Source organism: Tenrec ecaudatus, chromosome 6 (assembly GCF_050624435.1).
Source record: "Tenrec ecaudatus isolate mTenEca1 chromosome 6, mTenEca1.hap1, whole genome shotgun sequence".
NCBI lineage: Eukaryota > Metazoa > Chordata > Mammalia > Afrosoricida > Tenrecidae > Tenrec > Tenrec ecaudatus.
The window spans coordinates 89,009,598-89,033,663 of NC_134535.1; the positions used below are offsets into that span (position 1 = coordinate 89,009,598).

General features: G+C 38.7%; 1 protein-coding gene across 1 annotated transcript in view; it reads right to left on the reverse strand.

Moving 5' to 3' along the window:
• Window positions 1-24,066, reverse strand: part of ARID2 (AT-rich interaction domain 2) — a 184,035-nt gene that overhangs the window by 12,244 nt on the left and 147,725 nt on the right. The window contains exons 17-20 of the mRNA XM_075551842.1: window positions 2,452-2,590; window positions 2,280-2,365; window positions 192-315; window positions 7-98 (exon numbers count right to left, since the gene is read on the reverse strand). Of these exons, the coding sequence (XP_075407957.1) occupies window positions 7-98; window positions 192-315; window positions 2,280-2,365; window positions 2,452-2,590 (441 nt within the window). The remainder of the gene's footprint in view (window positions 1-6; window positions 99-191; window positions 316-2,279; window positions 2,366-2,451; window positions 2,591-24,066) is intronic.

The following is a 24,066-nucleotide window of genomic DNA, read 5'->3' on the forward strand; positions in this document are numbered from 1 at the left end:
ACTCACCTGCGACCACATTCTGAATATTTACCAATATTTTTTAATATTAAGGCAGCTGTTAGTCGGATGTGTTTAGTTATTGGTCCCTCTTTTTCATCCTTAAAAAGAGAAGGAAATAAAAGAAAAAGAATAAAGATCTAAGCCATACAGTGCTCAGAACACTACAGAGAAAGCTCTTAAGGCTGGCTTACTGTGAAATCTCGAAAGACAAGGTTTCTTGAACCTCTCCTAAGAGCCATCAGTGCCGCACTGGGATGGTTCACAATGGCCTTTTGTGCTCTCGGAGTTGAGCTGGTACCCCCTACAGTTGGCTGCCTAAAGTGATCAGAGAGAAGATGAGATTGTTAAATGCTGCTGCAGACAGACTTACATTGGGTGCAAAGCGACTAAAAGCCCTCAAAATTTAGTATTAATGTTTGTGCTGTATGTCAGCCTAGGCTAAAGGGCTCTGTGGATATAGCTTAAGCTTGATACCTTTTATTCCCAATGCATGAATTTTAAAGCAAGCCACAGATGCCCCAGTGTGGTCCATCATTAAAGTACTTTGCTGGGTAAATACACAATCAAAATAAATATGACACAATGACAATAAAACATAATGAATTTTCCAACTCTGACTGTAACATGAAGATGGCAAGAAAAAAGAAAAATAATAGCACCTAAGAATGTGTTGGTTGGTATAGATCACCTTGGCAAGGATACCCTATCATAATAGTGACTTTGCTACACAATCTTATTTTTCATTATTTAATTTCAATCAATCCTTTCAATAGAGTCTACACTCATGTACAAAAATGGAGAAAGGAGGGGCTGTAGAAATAAGTTTTATATAAAATCAGATTTCAAACTCGTCCTACCGTCTCTATTTCTGACACTATAGTGTTCAGTATGACTTAGAATATTTTACTTTCCTTTGCTTTTAGAGTAAAATCCAAACTCAGTAACATAAGTACTCTTGTTAAGTTTTTCCTTATTCTTTGGGTCTCAGCTCAGGTATGTCTTCTAGTAAATAGCTTTCATTGTTCTCCTTGATTAGCTTAGATCGGCTCACAACACCTTGTATCTATCATTTTACTACTCATTATGGAGCCTTAAGAATGGTAACAAGAGGCAAGGAGGTGCAGTGGTGAAGTACATACATAGCTGCTAATCAGAAGGTGGGTGGTTCGAACCTCCCAGCCACTCCAAGAAAGCAAAATGTCAACCTGCTTCCATAAAGACTGCAACTCAACTCACTGCCATTGAGTCCTTTTTGACTCTCAACTCAGTGACCCTGTTAGACAGGGTAGAACTGCTCTGGGAGTTTCCAAGACTGTAACTCTTTATGGCAGTAGCAAGCTTTGTCTTTTTCTCAAGGAGTGAGTGGTGGTTTCAAACTGCAGACCTTCCAGTTATCAGCCCCACTCAGAAAATTCTATGCCATCAGGGCTCCTCCATAAAGATTCACCGTCTTGTAAAACTTACTAGCCCAGATGGTGCTGTGGATTAGCAATGGGCTACTGACTCAACATTAATAGGTTTGATGAATCCTGGCTTTAAGAATGGAAAAATGTATCTTGGTTACTGTTATAATTTAATGCCTAGCATGACTGCACATTTTCACTAAATAGTAACAGAACAAAGTATCTAAGTAGCTTCTATGTTTCCATGCTTTTCCTTCTAGAATTTCAGTTGTAGGAGGTTATAGTGTCACCTTGCTTTAGAACTGACTGTGCATGATGGTAGCCTCTCAATAAATGGTGCCAAATTAATTCACTATCAGGATAGTTAAAAGTACTTAGGTTCAGTTAAAATATGAGATCCTATTTAAGTATAATAAAGATCCCTAGGAATCTCCTCCGATCAACTCAAAACCAATTAAATGTATTATAAAAGTATGTCCAGGAAATCATAGGCAAAGGAATAACTAGACTGTAAATGACACTTATGCTCTCATATAGGTCCCTCACGTAACCCTCACAGCCGTAGCTATAAAAACAAATCTCTTTGCCATTCTTCAATACACATTAAGTTAATCTCTCAAAGGGCGAAGCTTTTAGTTTACATACTTATATCATCTGTCATTATTTCCAATGACTTGTCCACAAAGCAGAACCATCAAATGCTAAAGGTACAGGGCATCTTATGTACCCAGCCAATGTGAGAAATGGTGTGGAGAAGTTAAGCAATTTGAAAGGGCTCCCCAGCTGGACTAGGACCTGAGACGCTTCTGTTTCCTGGGGTGCTAATAAGCTCCCGTGTTTTGTGTGTACAACAGGAAGAACACAGATTTTCCTTACTTGGTAGAGGATTTTTGGCTTCCTGCGTGTCCTGGTTCGTCCTGTTTTAACCCCGCCAGCAGGGCATCCTTTGAACAGTGCTTATCCTTTTTGAGAGTCAGAAAAGAACACTCATCAAGCTCTTCACTCCAACCAGAGGACTGACTACGTAAATACTATTAAGAAGTAGTACCTGTAAGTGGGTAATAAACGAGAACCTTTGTCGCTGAAAAGGCTCACAACCTTCCCAAAGACACTGCCCTGGATAGACATCTTTTCCTCCATGTTCAGTTGCTGCGTGGTAGAAAACCTGCGAGGGTGTCTGAAACCACCTGCAGAAACATACACATGGTAAAACATTATCCGACACTTGAATGTATTCCGCCCCACCCCCCCAGTTTTACTGGCACATAATCCACATCATACAATTCGATCTGAACATATTCTTTATAATAGGAAACATGTTCTTCTTAATACAAACTCCAGGCAAATCAATATATATATAAATATAAAACAAAACATTTTCCATTTCAATGACTTTTGCATGTACAAATCCATGGCATCAATGTCCTTCACCACATTGAGCAGTCATCAACAGTATCTGTTTCCAAATTTATTTTATTTATTCTTAATAGAAACTCAGGAGCCCTGGTGGTTACAAGTTGGGCTGCTAACTGCAAGGTCAGCAGTTTGAAACCACCAGCCACTGCTTAGAAGAAAGCTGAGGCTATCTACTTCGGTAAAGACTTACAGTATTAGAAATTCACTCAACCGAGATATTAAGATGTATAAATAGGGAAAATCTTTAGTTGACCTAATTTCAAGCTAAGATTATTTCTAAAATTTTCTCTCTATATATCTAAGTTTAATTATTTAACAGTAAACTTTCGGTTGATGTAAATAAAAAATAAATTTATTTTTGGCTTAATATTCTTCTCTCATAATTCCTTAATTTCAGAGAGTTTGGCTAAGAATATCTTGAAAGTAAATGAAATTCTATCTTAAAGTAAAACATTTCCTTATAAACAAATGCCATAATTTATTGTACTTTAGAAGTTTCTCAAGCGTTATTTAGATTCCTCATTGCCTACAGTCAGACCTTACAGATCCAGTCTAATAATCTAAATGGCTATAAAAGGTAGTGGTGGTTGTTAGCTGCTATCTGGTTGGCCTGACACATACAGAGCCCACACACAACCAAATGGAATTTAAAGCTGCCTAGTTCTGGGCCAATGCCCCATCAAGTTAGTTGCAGATTGAACCACTGTGACCTACAGAGTTCTCAAGGGCTGTTTTTCAACACCAGACTGTCCAGTCTTTCTTCCTAGATTGTCTTAGTATGGACATTTAACCAAAATGAATCCAGTCAGCATCACAGCAATACACAAGCCTCAATCATCTGGACACAGGCTTGTCCCACATAGAGGCGAAGAATTCTACTACTAAATCACTAGTACATCCCATATACTTTGGTAAGCCTGACTTTAGAATCCAGGTAGCAGACTACACTAAACATTCATTCAATAGTTCAAGCACTTGGACAAACAGTATCTTTAAGATTTATTACACAGAACTTGTAAACATATCATTAAAAATATTTTTATTTGGCTGTCATATAAACAAGTCTACACTAAACCAATTTTTAATGTACAGTATATATCCAATATGTAAAAAAATTAATATTTCTTCTGGAGATAATAAACACTCGTTATGTATAATAAAGAATTCATTATAAAAGATAGTGTCTAAAATAATTGTTATGCATTTCATTCACATTCATCCGTATAAGTGCTTACCAAAAAGTTCACTGAGAAACTATGATCATTAAACATATTTTTAGTATTGGAATTTCTAATCATTTTTAGTACTCATGAGGCTGTCATTAATACCAAATATAACCAGAGCTCCATAAATATACACTACTGATTGTCTAAATATACACGGAGGAATTTCTTAGTATGCTTTTAAGACTTTACCAAAATACAATTAAATCATTCATTGAAATTTACATCTTCTATATATACATTGACACACTCAATTCAAATATATTACTTTCTGTCACTAGTAAAAATTATTTCTATTTCTAAACTATTTTGTAATTCATAAATATTATCTATCAACTTATTTGTAATAAAGATAATGGATGATTTACCAACCACAGTGGGGAAAGGCTGCAATTTTTCTTTAAATAAGTATGATTATTTATGTGGTACTGTGTGTGTATATATATATATATATATATATATATATATATATATATATATATATATATATATATATATGAGAGAGTCAGAGATTTTAAGATGACAGAAATTTATAAAAGTACTCCTCACTCTCTCTGCCTATAGACAGACAGCACTAAGCACAGCGTCGTTTGGTCATCCCAAGACTATTTCCCTCTAAAGAAGTAACATTGAGGGTCAGATAAGTCATTCCTCATTTGTGTCACTTCAGTATAAAGTTCTAATATAACTCTGCAGGAAGCTAGTTGTAATGGCTATTTAAAGATAAAAAGCAGTTAAGGTTCCACAATCCATTTAAATTCAGCATGTTATTTTAAAAGTTCAAATAAAATTATAAAGAAATGCAATAAAAGGCAGACACTGAGTTTTCAGAACCTTATTAGAAATATTCCCTGCCTCCCCACTGCAGAACTAATAAACAAATAACTCATTTTAGGAAACAGGTAATATTCAAAAAAGTAACTAAAAATAAAAATCCCCATGTGATTCAGTTACCCAGACCACAAACATTTTGGTATTCCTTTCAGCATTCTCTCTGTGCTTATGTGTTTTAAAATGAAACAGACCGACACATTTTACACACTGCTGCCACTGCTGGCCAATATAACGCTTTTGCACAAACTAAAAGAACACTCTTTCTTATGATAGTTTACTGCCATCTGCTGAAAAAGTGTTAATAAGTTTGCAATTGAAGACCTGTGCAATGTGAACGCACCACCTCTGATGTGCGCGGCCATCCACAGCAGCACCATGCAAACAGCATTTCTCTGAAACTCCCTTTGACCTGCACAAAATCTCCCTTTGACCTGCACAAAACCTGCAGTTGGAGAGTCGATTCTAACCCTTGGTAACCCCACCAGATGGAGTAGAACTGCTTGCTCTATGAGACACTGACAGGAGTAAGGGTTCCTAGAGGGTATGGGAAGTGAGGAGGGCAAGGGCAGGAAGCGGGAAAGGGGAGTTGACAGCACTGATGATCGTCCTAGTGGGTCTCAACCTGTGGGTCGTGACTGCGACCCCTTTGGGGGTCGAACAACCCTTTCGCAAGGGTCGCCTGATTCGTAACAGTAGCAAAATGATAGTTATGAAGTAGCAACGGAAATAATTTTATGGTTGGGGGGATCATACAACATGAGGAACTATATGAAAGGGTCACAGCATTAGGAAGGTTGAGAACCACTGGTCTAGACCTGTCCAATGGGAGTGAAGAACACAATTGTATGGGAAGGGATATATTAGAATGAGTAAGATATGGCAATAAAAATGGTATTCAACAATTTTTTAAAGTTGATTTTAGTCACACACATACAGAAAATTTATTCTATTAGTGCGTCCTTACCTTCCTTTTTCTACTTATATCTTCTATTGTTATTCAAACTTTCCTTCAACTGGATTTCAAAAAGCAACATAGTCACCACTTCCATGGTTAAGTCCTTCACTTATGTACTAGATCCTATTTCTTCGTCGATTATACTCTCTATTTTCCCCTCCTGAATCTTACTTTCAGTGTTCACGGTTGGTCCCCTGCTCATGGCTGCTAAAATAACTGCAGCTAAAGTGCCATGGTTTTTACGACTATAAGTACAGGGCTCTGGTACATGAAGCACCGCTGCTCCCATCTACAGGAATGACTTCTTCCTCTCAGCCTCTCTGCCACCGGCAGTCCAGAGTAGGAGCAACAACAGGCTGGTTTAGCTGGCAAAAGCAGTGGGTAAGAACCAAGTTTGTTTTTTTTTTTAATCTCCAATTTTAAATCTCACATGAGGAACTAGAAGCAAGTTTCCAGATCCTAGCTACTCAAAGTGGATTAAAATACTTTTATCAGACGTGCTTGATGCAATTGATGTATGGATTGTTATAAGAGCTGTAGGAGCCCCAATAAAATGATCTTAAAAAACCAACCAACCAACCAAACAAAAACTTTTATCTGACCTAAAATAAAGCCAAGAACCATTACTTTATTGGGGTAACTTATACTAATATTATTAGTGTATTCTCTTCTATCAAGCAGACCGTCTTAGACTTTATTTATTTATTTTATTTATTTATTTTTTTTAGCCGTCTTAGACTTTATAAGTGCATAAATAAGTGAAGTAAATTAGGCACACTCCTTCGAACACTTCAATAGTTTATTCTTTAAAAAGCTGCGACCTGCTCATAGAGTGTTTTAATACTTTACCATTTAAAAGAATAATTTAAAAATAGGCACATTACAAAAAATAGACACATAACTACAAACTAAATCTGTTCATAAGAGGGCTGAAAATAGCCCTTTGGGGCATAAAAGTTAATTTGGCGTTTTCTTAGTTGCTCAAGTTTTAGATGTTACTTTCTTTTTTTTCACCTAAAAAATGGTACATAATTCACACAGAATATAATTCAATAGTTCAATCCTATGAAGATGCGTTATGCAATCACTACAATCAAGTTGAGAACATTTTCCTCTTTCTTGTATTTACTGTTGTCAGCACCCCATATGCTCTCCACCTCCTCTGCCATGTCCCTAGGTAATGATTAACCCAGTTATTTATTGTCTCTGTAGCTTTACTTGTACTGAATTTCTTGTACAGAAAGTCATACAAAACTAAATCAAGAAAAACAACAAACAAAAATCCCAACAGTAACAAAAGTGGAAAATAATCTCTGTAAAAAAAGAAAGAAAACATTAAAAACTGGAGCAAACTTAAAATGGGCCAAAACAACTACTCCCTCAATGCAAGAACACTTTGTTCTATTAAACTGGCATTCCATGATGCTCACCTTCCCGACACGATCACTGAAAACAAAACAGATACATAAGCAAATGTACTGAAGAAAGCTAATGGTGCCTGGCTATCAAAAAATATAGCATCTGGGGTCTTAAAGGCTTGAAGATTATCAAGCGGCCATCTAGCTGAGAAGCAATAAAGACCACATGGAAGAAGCACACCAGCCTGTGTGATCACAAAGTGTTGATGGGATTAGGTATCAGGCATCAAAGAACAAAACATCATATCATTGTGAATGAGGGGGGAACAGACAACAGAAAAGTGGGTGAAGGGAGACATTGGGCAGTGTAAGACATGACAAAATAATAATAATTTATCAATTATCAAGGTTCCATGGGGGGAAGGGGTGCAGAGAGAGGGAAAAAAAATTAGGAGCTGATACTAAGGGCTTAAGTAGAAAGCAAATGTTTAGAGAATGATGATAGCAACAAATGTACAAATGCGCCTGACACATGGATAGATGTATGGACTGAGCGAAGAGTTGTACGAACACTCAATAAAATGATTTTAAAAAATGGATCAAAAGGGAGATCAAATGATTTAGTGTTACACTTTAAGCTAACCGCACCTGCCACAATCCACTTTACAATACTCTCTGATAGCAAGACTATCCCCATCCCTGGATTATGGTCGGAGGGAACTCACTGGAGGTTTCATCCACGTGGGGACACTGCAAACGGAATCTGGGCTCCCACTGTCACCCACAGCCTTCCTAGGTGCTCAGAATTTAACCTCTGATACGGTTCCTTCCTCTGGATTTGGAGTTGATTATTTATAATGCTTGGGTCACACAGGCTGGTGTGCTTTTTCTGGGTGGACCTGGTTGACACATTATTTTTCTCGAGTGACCAAAAAACATTCCACATTTCTGTTTTACCCCACATCTCTCTTAATAGCCCTCCACCTTCAAAAACTTTTTAACTTACAATACATATCTACTGTCACCAGAAATATTCTCTAGTTTAAGAATAAAACAGTTACTTAAATGTTAATTCTATTCGTTAAAACAAAACAAACAGCACCACACATTTATTTTAGTAGAAAAGGAATTATGGCTGGCTGTACAATAATCTTTAGTTCAATCCTTGACCTGTAATTACTTTATACAGACAATATTCTATAGGAAAAGATATATCAAAGCTATGCACTACTTTAAAATCAAGAGAAAGTTAACAACAAAAATGCTCACATGATGGTAGCAGATTAACCAACTTTTTTGGGGTAGTGGTGGTAGGGAACAAACTCACTTCTAACATTATATACAGATTTAAGAGTCACACACAAAAAAGTGGAGGTGGAACTAACCTTACCATTGTTTGTATATGCCACTGGGTTGATTCAGAGTCATAGTGACATCACCTGACAGAGCAGAGCTATCTTTAGAGGGTTTCTCCACGGGGGTGAATTTTACAGGAGGAGGTCACTAGGTTTGTCCCTTCTCGGAACTGCGGGGTGGGCTAAGGCAGTAAGAGAGTACTTGACCATTGCACCACCACCACTTCTTCATTTTACTGTTAAAAGCAATTGATGTATGGCCTCGATTAGGCCTGAAAATTATAAATGCCAACTCAGAAACAAACTAAAGCAAATAAAATGAAACCCAAATTCACTGCCATCAAGTCAGTTTTTGATTCCCAGTGAGGCTATAGGACACAGCGTTGACAGTGCCATTGCTGACCTTGTGATTATCAGCCCAACTCATAAGCCGTTACTTTATCAGGGCTCCTTGGTAAGTGGGTATACAAAATCAGTACTAGTGTTCTTGGAAGCTAAAACGTGCTGTGGCTATACAGGAATGAGTTCTCCACACTCAGCTTCTCTGCTACTGTCAATCCAGATTCAAAATCACAGGCTAACAGTAAGTCGTTCATTCCTGAATATAGTATATCTATACTTTCCTCTCCTAGAGAGGTGGAGTCAGTTTTGTGTTGAGTTGTTATCTGTAAGGTCAGCAGTTTGAACCCAACAACCACTCTGCAGGAGAAAGATGAGGCTTTCTGTTGCTGTAAAGATGTATAGCCTAAGACACCCACAAGAGCAGTTCTAGCTGCCCAGTAGGGTTGTTATGCTAACTGATTTAATGCCAGTGAATAAAAGGTTTATGGAGCCTCTTCTCCCATGTTTAGTACACACTGGCATCCTATGGGAGGCTGTTGAACTGCACCGGGATCGGAATATCTCATCTCACTCACCCCCCCACCCGCCAGGACCACTTGTAACAAAACCTGTATTATCACCAAAAATATTTCCCCTTCCCATTTTATTAAACATGCCTTCCATATATTGAAACACATGGTTTCAACAAAAAAATTCAAGGCAAAAAATAATTCAGTCTTGAAAGAGTTAATTAGCTTAGTATCTCAGGCAAGAAGGAGTTAACAAATACATAGCCTTTTGTAGAGAATGGCCCATCCTACCTCTTAAAAATTTTCAAATCATGGGAAACACCACACGTTAGAAGGGGGTTTGGGGTGTTTCAGTTGTAGGGCAGCGAAAATTTACCACTGCAAGGATCTTTTTCACTTTCTTCTGTTCTCCTTCCTTTTCTTTAGTTGCAATGATAGAGGACACAACTTCTGTATTTGCTCTTTGACCCTCTAGTATCAACCTCGTTCTTCCAATCTTACTGATTTGTAAAAGAGCATCTATCTATCTATCTATCTATCTATCTATCTATCTATCTATCTATCTATCTATCTATCTGTCATCAAACTCACAGTTGACCCTATAGGACCGGTAGAATTGTCCCTTTGAGTTTCCGGGACTTTAAATCTTTATGGTGACCCACAGCCTCATCTTTCTCCCAAGGAGCAACTGTTAGGCTCAATCCACTGACCTTGAGGTTAGCAGGTCACTGTATAATCCACTATGCCACCAGGGCTTCTATTACACACAGTAAACCATATAAACATATTCTGAGGAAGCCTGTTCAACATGTTCCCCCACTAGGAACAACAGTGTGGATGGCACAAGCTTTGGGCAATGTTTTCATTATCTTGTGCATAGGGTTGCTATGGGTTGGAACTGACTCGATGGCATCAAAGAACACCATATCCCATTAAAATATTAATATTGGACTGTAATCACAGGTATTGATTTGTACAAGATAAGCAGTAACATAACGTTACAATTAATAATAAGGTTTGGGGATAAATTAAGCATATGAATGAATTTGAGACTTCCAATTCTTACTTGGACTCTTTGGACACTACATCATCCTCAACAAAGCTGCCTGTAACTTACAGCACTTCCCTGTTAGGACCTCCGTACTTTCTATGTATCAGGCACATTCACATACACTCTGTTATTTGATTCCCACAGCTTCTCTTGAAGAAGGTAGCGTTATCTCGGTCTTGTTGCCAGTGTCCCACAGTTAGTGTCGGAACTGGGATTTGAAAACAGGAATTTTAACACAGAGCCCCACAGGGGGCCCAAATGGTAACTTGCTTGGTTGGTACTGAAAGGTGGGAAGTTTTGAGTCTACAAGGAGGCACCCCTGAAGAAACTCTTGGCAATCTTCTTTATAAACCTCAGCCCCTGAAAGCTCTACAGAGTACAGTTCTACTCTGACCATGAATCGGAACGGACTTGATGATAATGGTGTAACACTGGAATCTTTTTCCCTCTACTAGATCATATCATATGATTGTTAACTTAGAGAACAAGCACAACATGCTTACATTTATTATGAGGTAAATAATTAGGTAGACCTTTATACACAGCATGCATTCTGTGTAAGTTTTAAACATTATTAATACATATATTTAATGTTGGCAAGTAAATTCCTAAAGCACAGCAAATTTATCACTGGGACATAATTTCTTTTTCTGTGCAGGTTCCAAGGAATAAATAAGGGGAAGTCTGTTCTCAAACATGCTAAATGACACTAAAACAGACGTCACTTGGGCCAGTTCTGGTGGTATTTCAATTTTGACCTTTGATGAGTATCTTTATGTAACTGGAGGCTTTGGTATCCAATGTGCAGAAGAATAGAGGTAAGAGGTTGTGGGGGTGGTAGGGGGAAGCTGCAGCCACCTGAGAATGAAATTAAGACTTATCTTAATAACTTTTTAATTTTTGGCAGTTCAGTAGTTATGGCTCAAGACACATCTCAAACTAATGTGCCAAAAATATGATTACAAATAGTTCCTTGGGTTATGAACAAGATTATGTTCCTAAATGTGTCTTTAAATAGAAATTATAGATAAGGGAGAACAGATGGATGTGGTCCTTACAGAGCCTTTTCAGTGTTTTTAAAGCTGCATGCACAGTGAGTGGAGGTGCTTTCAATGGAAAGTTTGTTGAAAGTAGGGGTAGGGTCCATTGTTTCAAAATGAGGGAAAATCTACACACCACTAAAAGGCAAGGATGGGAGAAAAGGGGGGCTTTCTATTCCCATAAAGTTATAGTCTCAGAAATCCACTGGGGCAGCTCTGTGAGTTGGAATAGACTTGGTGACAATGAGTCTTGAAAGAGTTGTCTATACATTAAATATTTGTAGCTTGGGGGCTGACTGTACATGAAATTAATCCATAGAGTTAAAGACTCTTTATTAAAAATGATAGAATAAATTTAGTAAAATATTAATGCTCAAGAGCATTTACAAAACCTTTTCTAAGTATAAAAACAGAAGATGGTGAAAGTTATTATTTGAGAGTTGAAAATGCAAAATATCAATAAGGTAGATAAGCCAAGAACTGCTGGTGAAAAAATCCAAGGCAGTCAATCTTCATTCAATACACTCAACAAATATTAAGTCTTTTCTGTCCCAGGTATTAATCCTCTCTGATGTGCCAGATAAATATGGAATAACTTTCAGAGAACAAAGTATAAAACCTCTGAATATCTATTCTGATTTGATGATCAAACAAGTTGGACAAAAGAGGCTACAAAATGAAGTTCAATTTTATTTTTCTACGGGCATGTAATCTAAGATGTTGATCAATCTAATTACTTAACAATTTCAATGAACCTATTAATTTATCTAGAAATAAGGAATCACTGCTGAAGGCAATTCATTATAGATTTCCATTCTGATAGCCTAACTCATACATAATACTGGGTTAGTCTTTATAGACACTTCTTTATACACAAATAAAATGTTTTTATGATCAGTTTTTGTTACATATTTGCTCTCCTCATTGAATATTTGAACTACATATTTAACATTTAGGTATTAGAAGAAATTAAGGAATTACCAGGAATCTGGATGATACTTCTGGAGAAAGAAGTAGAAATAGGATATTGAGAATACAAATTCTAGCTACCTAGAATCTTTTATTCATTTGAAATACAAGGGCAATTCAAAAATAGAATGAGAAGATAAAATAATTTTCCCATGAACTTTTTCAAGTCCTTTTGTACATAGTGAGGTTGATGTTTGTCATTTCTTTCTGTTATTTCCCGCTACACAAATTATATTCAAACCTATTTTAATGCAAAAATATTACCCAAGGTTATATGACAGGAAAAATTAAATGTTACAAACCTTTAAAGAAAACTGAAATTGTCTAAGAATCAGTAGGAACTCGGTTGTTTGAACCTCAACATCACTTGCATTTATTTCCAGGTGGCCAAGGGTTATTATTTTTACTAGTACCAAGTAAACATTCCTGGTTCCTGAATAGAACAGATCAGATTACCCACACTGGAAATGTCTGCTTAGAATAAAGTGAGATCCTCATAGTTCCCAGGTTAATCTGTAATGTATAACTCTAAATATAAAAATAATACAGTGTATTTCTTGCAAGTGGAAATGGTTTTCATCTTTTGTGTAGCAGTTTTTAACTAGAGACTTAGGAGGAGTAACGTATCTTAGAACAGTGGCTTTTAAATGCTGGTCAACAGAAGAATCCTATTTTCATAGGTAACACAAAAAGCAGTGATCCTGCAGCTGCTGCCATGGGTCTATTCATAGCAACCCTGCAGGACAGAACAGACACTCCTGAAGGTTTCTGAGAAGCAGACACTCTCATCTTTCCACAGATGAGTGGCTGGTGGGTTTGAACAGCCAAACTTGTGGTTAGCAAGCCCAGTGTTTAACCCATGGTGCCACCAGGACTCCTTTACACTCTATGGTTAAAGGCAAAATGGATGGTATCGTTCAAATTTTGCCACGATCCTAACATCACACATTGTCTGAACACTATAAACACACGAAACATGGTCCCCAAAACACAGGTTAAAGAGGGGATTGGAATTCTTAGTCACCCGTTGTCATGAAGTATTTACCCCAATTACACAAAATAGACTGAAAGCCAATCATGTGATTAATAATGACATAAGGGAAAAGCTAAGAACGATGAGTTCCAGTTTAACATGTCCAACCTTGGAAGGGTCGTATCTGTCCTCACCAAAAAAAGGTGAAGAAATTGAAAATGAACATTTTTTAGCTTCATCTGTAAATGGAGGTCACAGGGCAAATTCAATTAATTGCCCGAAAAAACAAGGAAACAGGCCAATACAAAGGGACAGAAAACCTGGAGCAGATGTAATTGGATCAGGCACCTGTAAGAACACTTACACAGTAGCTGACATATTGCTGTAGGCTGAGCATGGATCTAAACTTCTTTGGGCATACTTTTTACTCTTGTAAAGAGTAACAGTCTTGGACACTCATAGGAACAAAGCTACTCTGTCTAGTGAGTCAGCATCGAATGGATGGCAGTGAGTGTGGTATTGGCTGGGCGTACTGCTGGTGTGCAGGGACATACTTTTCTAAGTTCTATCACCAAGGAGCCCTAACAGGTCATTAAAGTAAACATCAGAAAAACAACAAAAAAATCCTGTATCAGTCAGGAAGGGGAAAAAAAATGACCATTTTGAAATAACCAGAGCTTTCTGTTCTTAAATATGGTTTGCCTCAAGGGAAATTGCATTACCACAACTTTATCAGATTTGGACCCACCCCAAATCCCACTATCATGGAGTTAATTTCAATTCATAATGATCCTATTTTGGACAGAGTAGATCTACCCTCTGTGGGTTACTAAGAACTATGAATCTCTATGGGAGTAGAAAGCCTCTTTCTTTCAAAAAGAAAAAAAAAAGCCCCCCTTTTCCCAAAGTGAATGGTAGGTTCAAAATACTAACTTTCTGTTAGTAGCCCAATGCCCCACCCACCATGCCACCAGAACTCCAAGATGATTAGCCCTGAGTTAGTGCAGAGCCTGGATTTCATCCTGAACTGGAACCACATTCACTTTCTGACTGCCAAGCTGCCAAAGTGAAGTCCTAGGAGACAGGAAAGGACTGGCGTCCTGAATATTGAAAACATAGGTACATAGACAAAGGATAGGTGAAGGACGAACACATAGGGTAGACAAAAGGAAGTTCCCCTCAAGAACAAGATACACAACAGGAGAGAGCCATCTCCTTTGTCCTCCCCAATTCTGGCCTGATGGATAACAAAAGACCCCTCTTGAATGTATTTATCATAAAACATTTGACAAAGGTTTTGAAGAAGTTACTGTTTATGTTCATCTCATCACCAAACCACTACCTACTCAGTATTAAAAGAACAAATTTTGTATGGCTTTTCAGACTCAGTCAGACATAGTCTTGATAATGTGTCAGTCAATTGCCCACCTTTTTCCTGAGAAGCATATGCGAAATAACAACCTCACTATTACAATTTTGTGATGATTTCCCCCAGGACAGCTTTAAGCAAAGGGGAAGTAGGGAACCTGAGTCACCTTTCAGAGCCCTGGTGCACTGTGGAGTAAATGTTAGAATTGCTAATTAATGCACGGTTGACAGTTCAAACCCATCAGTTGTTTCAAAGGAGAAAGTTGAGGCAGAGTACACTCAGCAAAGATTTTAAAGTCTGGAAGACCCTATATAAGGAATCAATGAGTATGAATTGACTTGATGACAACAAGTTTTGGGTCTTTTCACCTCCAAGTTTCATAAGAGGTGGAAGGAAAAAAGGCTAAGAAACTTATGAAAATCATAACCCAAGGAAATCAGGCCCACCCTAACAAGTAAGTGCTATTTAAAATTATGGAAAGCTTTCCCTCACTACCACATCCATCAGGCACTAGTATAAAACTGGGTCACAACTGCGGGAACCACAAAGGAGACTTAATTAACAAGGAGTTTCTAGGGAAGCTCAAAAGCGACAGGAAATCAAAAACGAAAAGGGGCATACACACAAAATACCAAGACACAACACATTCAAATCACATGAGAAGGAACGGGAACCCCTTACCTCTACATACCCACATTGAACACAAAACACAGCGGAACTACTTGACAGTAAACACAAAACCTCACACTTAAAAGTAAACAACATGCAAAAATAATTGGGTAAGATAACCAGAGAGATGGATAGCTAAGAAAGAAACTGCTAAAAATAACAACAAAACACTATAACAAAAATGATCGCCTTTGAGCGGCTCTTCAGAAGACTGGATACAGCTGAGGAAAGAGTGAGTTAGTGGTAAAAGGTATGTCAACAGAATCATTCCAAATGAAAAAGCAAACAGAAACAGAGTGTTAAAGAAGGAAAGAAAACCCAAACCACGGCACAAGGGAAAAGGCAAGACATAAATAATGGAAACAGTGGGAGGAAACAGCTAAATGAGCAGGATAACTATTTAAATTACTAATGGCGGAGAATTTTCTAAATGTAATGGCAGTCACCAAACCACAGATCCAGGAAGCTCAGCGAACACAATGTAGGATAAGTATAAAATAAAAACCTGCATGTAAACCTATCATATTCCAATTGTAGAAAATCAAAAAACAAAGAAATTTAAAGGAGTAGAGGTAGGGGGTGGAGAAAAACAAAATATTATCTCGAATGACTCTTTAGAAACAATGCAATAAAAATGTGGAATGAAATGTTTAGTGTCAAGAGAAAAAAGAACCAGCAATCTAGCTATTTTTACCTAGGAAAATGATTCTTCGAAAGTAAGGGAGCTCTTGCTCTTTGCTTCCTTCTAGCTTGGATTCTGTGTCTGCCTCAAGGGGCAGCTCCACATGGGCCTGAGATCCTGGGAGCACCTTGCTTCGCTCCAACCAACCTTGGACTCACCCGACTCTGTACCCACCGATCTGTGATCTTCCTGTTTTCAGTTTCCCCTTTCTGTGTCATTGGCCTTAAGCTCCATGGGTCTAAAGTGGGCTCTGGCTAGCCTTGACCCATGGATTTGAGATGGACTGGGCTGGGATGCATATATGAGCGTCACTGGCTTTCTTTCTCTGAACCCAATCTGAGGCAATATGGTACTAAAGGAGTGGGGGTCCCCTAAGGATGGAGGGTGGCTGTCATCTGGGAGTTGTATTTTTCTTTTCCTTTGGTTAGCCAGACGAGGTCAGGTAAGTTATCAAGAAAAGGCATGGGAAGTCTTTTGATTCTGAGTTTTCCTTGGTTATTCTGAACTGAAAGGAATATTAAATTGCAGGCTCAGGGACAAAAAGTCTCTTCTGCACTTCCCCAGGGAAAAAGCCAGGATGACAGAGGTGGATACACCCAGCCACGGGCCTAAGGCCATAATATGCGTATGAATGGCATAGTATAAGAGAATTTTGAACTTGAATGTTTTAAAAATAAATTTGCTTAGTATACGGCTCTATTGGGAATACTGATTCTTCTACCTACTGCTATTGACATAAGGTGTGATACAAATGAACACTGGTTGTTTGGAAAAGGGGGTTTTCTTTTGATAATGAAGTCATACCAGGGTAGGGCGAGTCCTAAATTGAATCACTTTTAAGTGGTATCGTATGAAAAGAGAATAGACAAGAAAGACCTACACCATGTGAGCATCTGGCTACAAGCAAAGGAATGTCAAGGATTGCCACCAGTTAACAGAAACTAGAGGGAAGTCATACAAAAAAAAAAAAAAAAAGGAGTAGATCTTAATTTGAACTTTTGCCCTCCAGACCATAAGAAAAAAATACATTTCTGTTCTAGAAAGTCACCCCCACAGCCCCATGTCAAAGGAATGGAAAGGAGCACTACACCAAACTAATACAAAAATAGGCAAAGGACCCGAATAAGCATGTCCCCCACAAAGGGGATATACAAATGACCAATAAGCACAAAGAATGATGCCACCTCATTAGAGAGATGGAGATGAAAATCATAATGAGCTATCACTTCAACCTCAGTCGTACGGCTCACATCAGAAAAACAGAATATGGATAACTTCACTGGTGATGGATTTAAAATGATGCAGGCGCTATGGAAACCAGCTCTGCACTTCCTCACAGAGTTTACCCGAGCTGCCACATGACTCAGCAGTTCTACTGTACGTGTATACCCCGAAAAAACTGACAAGAGGCTCACAAGCAGACAAACACACACCAATGTTAACCGTGACATGAAGCACAATAACCAAAACTAGACACAACCCAAATGTTGAACAGGTACATGGAAAAAGAAAATGTGACACAAAAGGGTAAGTGAAAAGTATGGAAACTAGGGGTCTGATTCATACATTCACATGTGTAATCCAAGCATAATGCATTTAAGCATGCTTCTGCAATCAGTGGGTGGCTGCAGACAAATTCCCTCAGTCTCACACTTGTTTTGGCTTCATTAGGGGATGCCTTCAAATTGTGTGTGTGTGTGTGTGTGTGTGTGTGTGTGTATACCATGGAAAAAAGACTATTTTGAGGTCAGGGCTAATACCAAGTTTTTGAGCAAGATTCAAGTGGATATCTTCACAAATCACTGAAGCTTACTGTTTTTAGAATGGCAGGAAAGGCTATCAACATCAAACAATTGAAGAAATTGGTGATGAAAAAGACCACAGAATTACCACTGATGTGAGAGATATTGAAGTTGGGATCACACGTGGTTTGGTATGTTTCATTTAGGGGAGCATCTAGCCTTGGCGAGGTTTGGGCTGGATAGGTGACAGAAGGATGAACTGTCAGCTAGCTCAAAGACCCAATCTTTCCCCCAGTCTTTTTAGCAGAATTGAAGGCCACGAAGCATGATTTTTGGATCTAGTTATAACTAGGTGAGAGTTCTAGATTTACCACTGCAAGTCAGAGAGCAAGGGCCAATCAAAATAGGGCTTCGGAAAGGAACTGTGGGGTAAGTTCAATTCAAGTCAGAGGTTAGCTTAAAAGGCTATGATGACTGCTTTTGGGTATTCCAAAACGGGTCAGCCTGTTAACTTTTTCAAATTACACAGGAAACACGTGGGCTTGCTATGAAGCAGATTATTTAAAAATGACAAGGGTATTAGTAAGAAAAAAAGCCGGGAAGTTACATCAAGGAATCCCCCCCGCCCCACACACACACAACAATGCACCTGCTCATCTTTTGAGGGTGCACAGAAGTTGTCCTACCATAAATTTAACTGGGAAACCTTACCCAATCCATCCTACAGTTCTCATCTCGTTCATTCAGACTTCTTTTTTAAAAATCATTTTATTGGGGGCTCATACAACTTTTATCATAATCCATACATCCAACCATTGTACCAAGCACATTTGTACATTTGTTGCCATCGTCATTCTCAAAACATTTGCATTCTACTTGAGCCCTTGGTATCAGCTCATTTTCCCCCTCCCTTCCCAACCCCCCTCCCTCATGAACCCTTGATAATTTATAAATTAATATTATTTTGTCATATCTTACACTGTCCAATGTCTCACTTTACCCACTTTTCTATTGTCCATCCTCCCAGGGAGGAGGTTATAAGTAGATCCTTGTAATCGGTTCCCCCTTTCTCACCACTGGTCCTGAAGGGATCTTCTGTCCTGGATTCCTTGTGTTTCCAGTTCCTGTCTGCAAGAGTGTACATCCTCTATTCAGACTTCTTTCCTTCCCCTGAACTCACTTTTTTAAAAGGTAGGAGGATGAGGAGGAACATAGTCATGATGGAAAACATTTCTTTGGTCCAACTTTCCAGGCCTGTTCCTCACTGTCGCAATTGGCAATTTTCTTCAAGCTGTTTCATACCCCCCACCCCCAATGATTACTGTACATTCAAAAAATTTATCAGGATGATCCCTTTGAAATTTCTAAAAACAATGGCCATAATCTGCTGAGCTGACCCCTCTGCCTTGAACTGAACTGGCCCAGCAGGTTCCTCAAAATCCACTGTTTTGATTGACCTTTGCTCTCTGGGTTGCATTGGAAAATAAAAAATTCTTCACCAGTTATAACCAGTTCTAAAAAATGTCAGCTTCATGGGCTTTGATTCTGCTAAAAAGACTGAGGGAAAGAAAGATCAGGTCTTTGAGCTCGCTGACCTTAGTTCATCCTTCTGTCACCTATCCAGTCCAAACCTCGCCAAGGCTAGATGCTCACCTAAAATGAAAGATGCCGAACCACGTGTGATCCCAACTTCAATATCCCTCACATCAGTGTTAATTCTTGGTCTTTTCCAACACCAATTTCTTCATTCTTTGACGCTGACGGCCTTTCCTGCCTTATTCACTTGAGTTCTTCCTGACCTTCCGTAAAATACATGATCCATCTAAAGACTTGTTTTACATGGGGCTACATTCTGGGAAACTTGTTTCAAAGCTTCAATGATTTGAGAAGATATCCACTTGAGTTTTGTTGAAAATTTAGCCCTGACCTAAAAAGGTTTTTTCCATGGCACAAAGTTTTCGGGTTATTTTGGAAGGCATCCTAATGAAGCTAAGACAAGTGTGCTACTGAGGGAACTTGTCTGCAGTCACCACTAATTAAATCCACGTTGGGGGACTAACCTTGTGCCATGTATGAACTAGAGCCATCGTTGTAACACATACACACACACACAAGTAATTATTTTTCACTATCCTCGTTTATGAGCAGTGCACAAATGAAGAATAGCACGTTAAGAGGGCACTGAGAAATCACTTCTCACCTTAAAACTAAATATTTGGTAACACACTATCTTTGTAAGTCTGTGGGTAAACAAACATGCACTTTCAAATATTGTTAGCAGAAATAAAGTGGTTTAACCCCCCCCCCCCAAAAGTACAAAATGGCAAACTCTTGTGGAGAAAATGAGCGGTCTGTAGCAGGGTATAACCCACAATACTTTGATCCATCAGTTCTGCTGCTAGAGATGCATCTCAAAGATCCAATGCAAACCATTTCCATTGGACTGATTTAGCTTCACAGCAACCCTATCTAGGGTTTTTGAGATTACAGATCTCTAGGGGAGCAGACAGCTGCATTTTTTCCTGAGGAACAGCTGGTGGTTTTGAACCACCAACCTTTGGGGTTAGAAGTGCAACACTTATCCTGCAGCACCACCAGAGCTCCTTATCTTAAAGGTACACTGGCAACAATACAAAATGGCTGTCTATTAACAAAGCAATTCAATTCAGCACTATTTTAAAGATGAAACACAAAACAATTTTAATGGCTTTCAATAGAGAAATGGTTGGCTACACAGTATTGTATCTATATCAAGGGTAGGGAACTTCTTTTCTGCCAAGGGACATTTGGATATTCAAACATTATTTTCAGGCCAAGATAGTGCAGCATGTAATTAAGTAACCCTAATGTGTTTGTTGGTGGGAAAAGTTTACCTCTGGTGAGGTGTGAGAGTGGTTATTAATGATTTCCAGGGCTTACAGGCCTGCAGATTAGACATTCCCCACCCTTGGTCTATACTGTTCATTCTTTCTCCCTTGTCAGGAAAAAATAAAATAAAATAAATTACTCAGAGCCACCTGGAAATAAAAAAAACCTTTGTATGTTAGTGCATAAGCCAGGGAAAGGAGTAGTTATCTGCTTTTACAGTCCCCCTGGTCCTGGTGCCCCCACCTCAGCAAACACTGATCTATACAATGGTGAACATGAATGAGAAATGTTGCTATAGAGTACTTGATAGTGCTGCCAGGAACATTATATTGTTAAATTTTAAAAAGCACAGGAGGAAATATCATCTGTATAGCATGTGTATTAGGATCCCATGGCTCTTATACTAAATTACCACAGATTTGGTGGCTAAAAGAGAACTATCTTACAGTTCTGGCGATTAGAAGTATAAAATGTGCTTCACGGGGTCAGAATCATAGTGAGCCTTGGTTCAGGGTCACTATCACAGGAGGTCTTAGGAGAAATGTTTCCTTGCATTTCCAGATTTGTTCCCCTGGCCTCTCCTTCCGTCTTCAAAGCCAGCAGTATAAAATCTCAGATTCCTCTGCTTCCATTATCATATTGCCTTCTTTCTATTTCTAACCTACTGTCTCCCTCTTATGAGGGCCCTGTGGTTTACATCAAGGAACCCTGATGGCACAGTGGGGCTGCTAACCATAAGGTCAAGCTCACTAGTCACTCTGTGGGAGAAAAATGAAGCTTTTTGCCCCTGTAAAAATCCACAGGTTGTCCACTCAAGTACTTCCTCAATGCAAGAACACTTACTTCTATTAACCTGGCACTGGATGATGTTCACCTTCCTGACATGATCGCTGAAGAGAAAATGGGTGGATAAGCAAAAGTGGTGAAGAAAGCAGATGTTTCCCGGCAATCAAAAGATAAAGCATCTCTGGTCTTAAAGGCTTGAAGATAAACAAGTGGTCATCTAGCTATGAAAGAACAAAGCCCATATGGAAGAAGCACAGGAGCCTGTGTGATCATGAGGTGTCTAAGGGATCAGGTATCAGGCATCAAAGAACAAGAAATCAAATCGTTGTGATTGAGGTGGAGTGCAGACTGGGGACCCAAAACCCATCTGTAGGCAAATGGACATACCCTTACAGAAGGGTACTGGGGTGGAGACGAGCCAGTCAGGGTGCAGTGTAGCAATGAAGAAACATACAACTTTCCTCTAGTTACTAAATGCTTGCCCCTCCCTCCCGCTTCCCCTCTCCACCCCCACACACACTATCATGATCCCAATTCTACCTTACAATTCTGGCTAGACCAGAGGATGTACACTGGTACAGATAGGAACTGGAAACACAGGGAATCCAAGACAGATGATCCCTTCTGGACCAATGGTGAGAGTGGCGATACCAGGAGAGTGGAGGGAGGGTAAGGTGTAAAGGAGAAACCAATTACAAGGATCTACATATAACCTCCTCCCTGGGGGATAGACAACAGAAAAGTAGGTGAAGGGAGATGTTGGATAGTGTAAGATATGACATAATAATAATTTATAAATTATCACGGGTTCATGAGGAAGGGAGGAGCGGGGAGGGAAGGGAAAAAATGAGGAGTTGATACCAAAGGCTCAAGTAGAAAGCAAATGTTTTGAGAATGATGATGGCAACAAATGTACAAATGTGCTGAACACAATGGATGGATGGATGAATTGTGATTAAAGTTGTACAAGCCCCCAATAAAATGAATTAAAAAAAAATTCACAGGCTGAGAAAACTGCAGGAACATGTCTACTTTGTTCTATAGGGTAGCTATGAGTTGGCATCAACTCAATGTCAGTGAGTTTTTGGTGTGGATGTTATATCAGGTTCACTCAAACAATCTATGATCATCTTCCCATTTCATAGTATTTGTGAAATCCTGTTTGTCACAAGAGGGGAGCCTCAAAAAGGTAATGGAATTTTTCTACGAACTCTTTGAAGCCCGTGTATGTGTGCAGTGAGTCCAAAATCTATAGGCAGGAAACTGGAGAATTCTGCAGGTTTGCATCCCAAGAACCACAAACACGTAATGGGAAGATGCAAAGTAGAGAGAGAAACTGAGTTCTGTCATAGTACCAATTTATAGTCTGAAAGCAGAACACTCCCCAAGGAAAGGTCCCCTTAAAATGCCATTGTTTACATTGTGAAATGGATTTTATTACATCATGGAAGAGCAATTAATCTGTCCAAACTACTGGGAACCAAGGCAATGACAAATTGACACATACAATTAGCCATTACAGTAATATTCACAGGTTACTGAGATTAGGACATGGGAATTTAGGGACCATTATTCAGTCTACCACAATATACTTTTCTTCTCCTGTTTAAAAAAGTAGAGGACACAATGATGGAGCCCTGGTGGCAGAGTGGGTTATGTACAGGCTGCAGTGAACGAGCCACTCTGACGGAGCATGAGGAGGCTTTCTACTTCTGCAAAGATGAACACTCTTAGAAACCCACAGGGGCAGTTCTACTCCGTCCTATAGGGTCATTCTGACTTAGAACCGACTTAGTGGCAGTGAGTTTCAGAGAATATAAATAGATATACAACTTCCTTATATTTTAAAAAGCAAAATAAATAAAGGTTATTTATAGAAGGCAAAAAGGAAAACAGAGGGACAGTGAGAGAAATAAAATTCTTTTGACTATACCTTGTGTTGCATATGCTAACTTCAGAATTTTGAAATTATTTTATATAATTATAAATTAAAAAGCAATCTGTATAAGGTAAAAGAAAACAAAAGAACTTCTAGTGTGTATCCAATTGATGATATAACCACAGTAACTATTCTAACTGAATTTAGAACACATGATTTGTAACCATACAGCCCTTTGTGGGATAGACCTTAAAAGCAAATGAAGAGCTCAAGGGGCTATGAGAGGTAGGTAGGGTGGGGTAGGAGGGAGGGAAGAAAAGAGGAGCTGATCCCAAGGGCTCAATAGAAAGTAAATGTCTAGAAAAGAACGATGGCAGCATATGTACAAATATGTCCGATGCCATTGATGTATGAATTGTAACAAGCGTGGTAAAAGCCCCCAATAAAATGATCTTAAAAAAAAAAAGCAAAATGAAGAGCACAAACTTTACAACTATTTTAAGTAATCATGCTGTTGGAGACAGGATCATTTTAGCATATCAAATAAGGTCTATGAATACTGATACTAAATCAATGGGAAAAGGGAATTTTGGCATGGAAGAAGATACAGATATGCTACTCATGAAGCAGAGACTTTCTACGT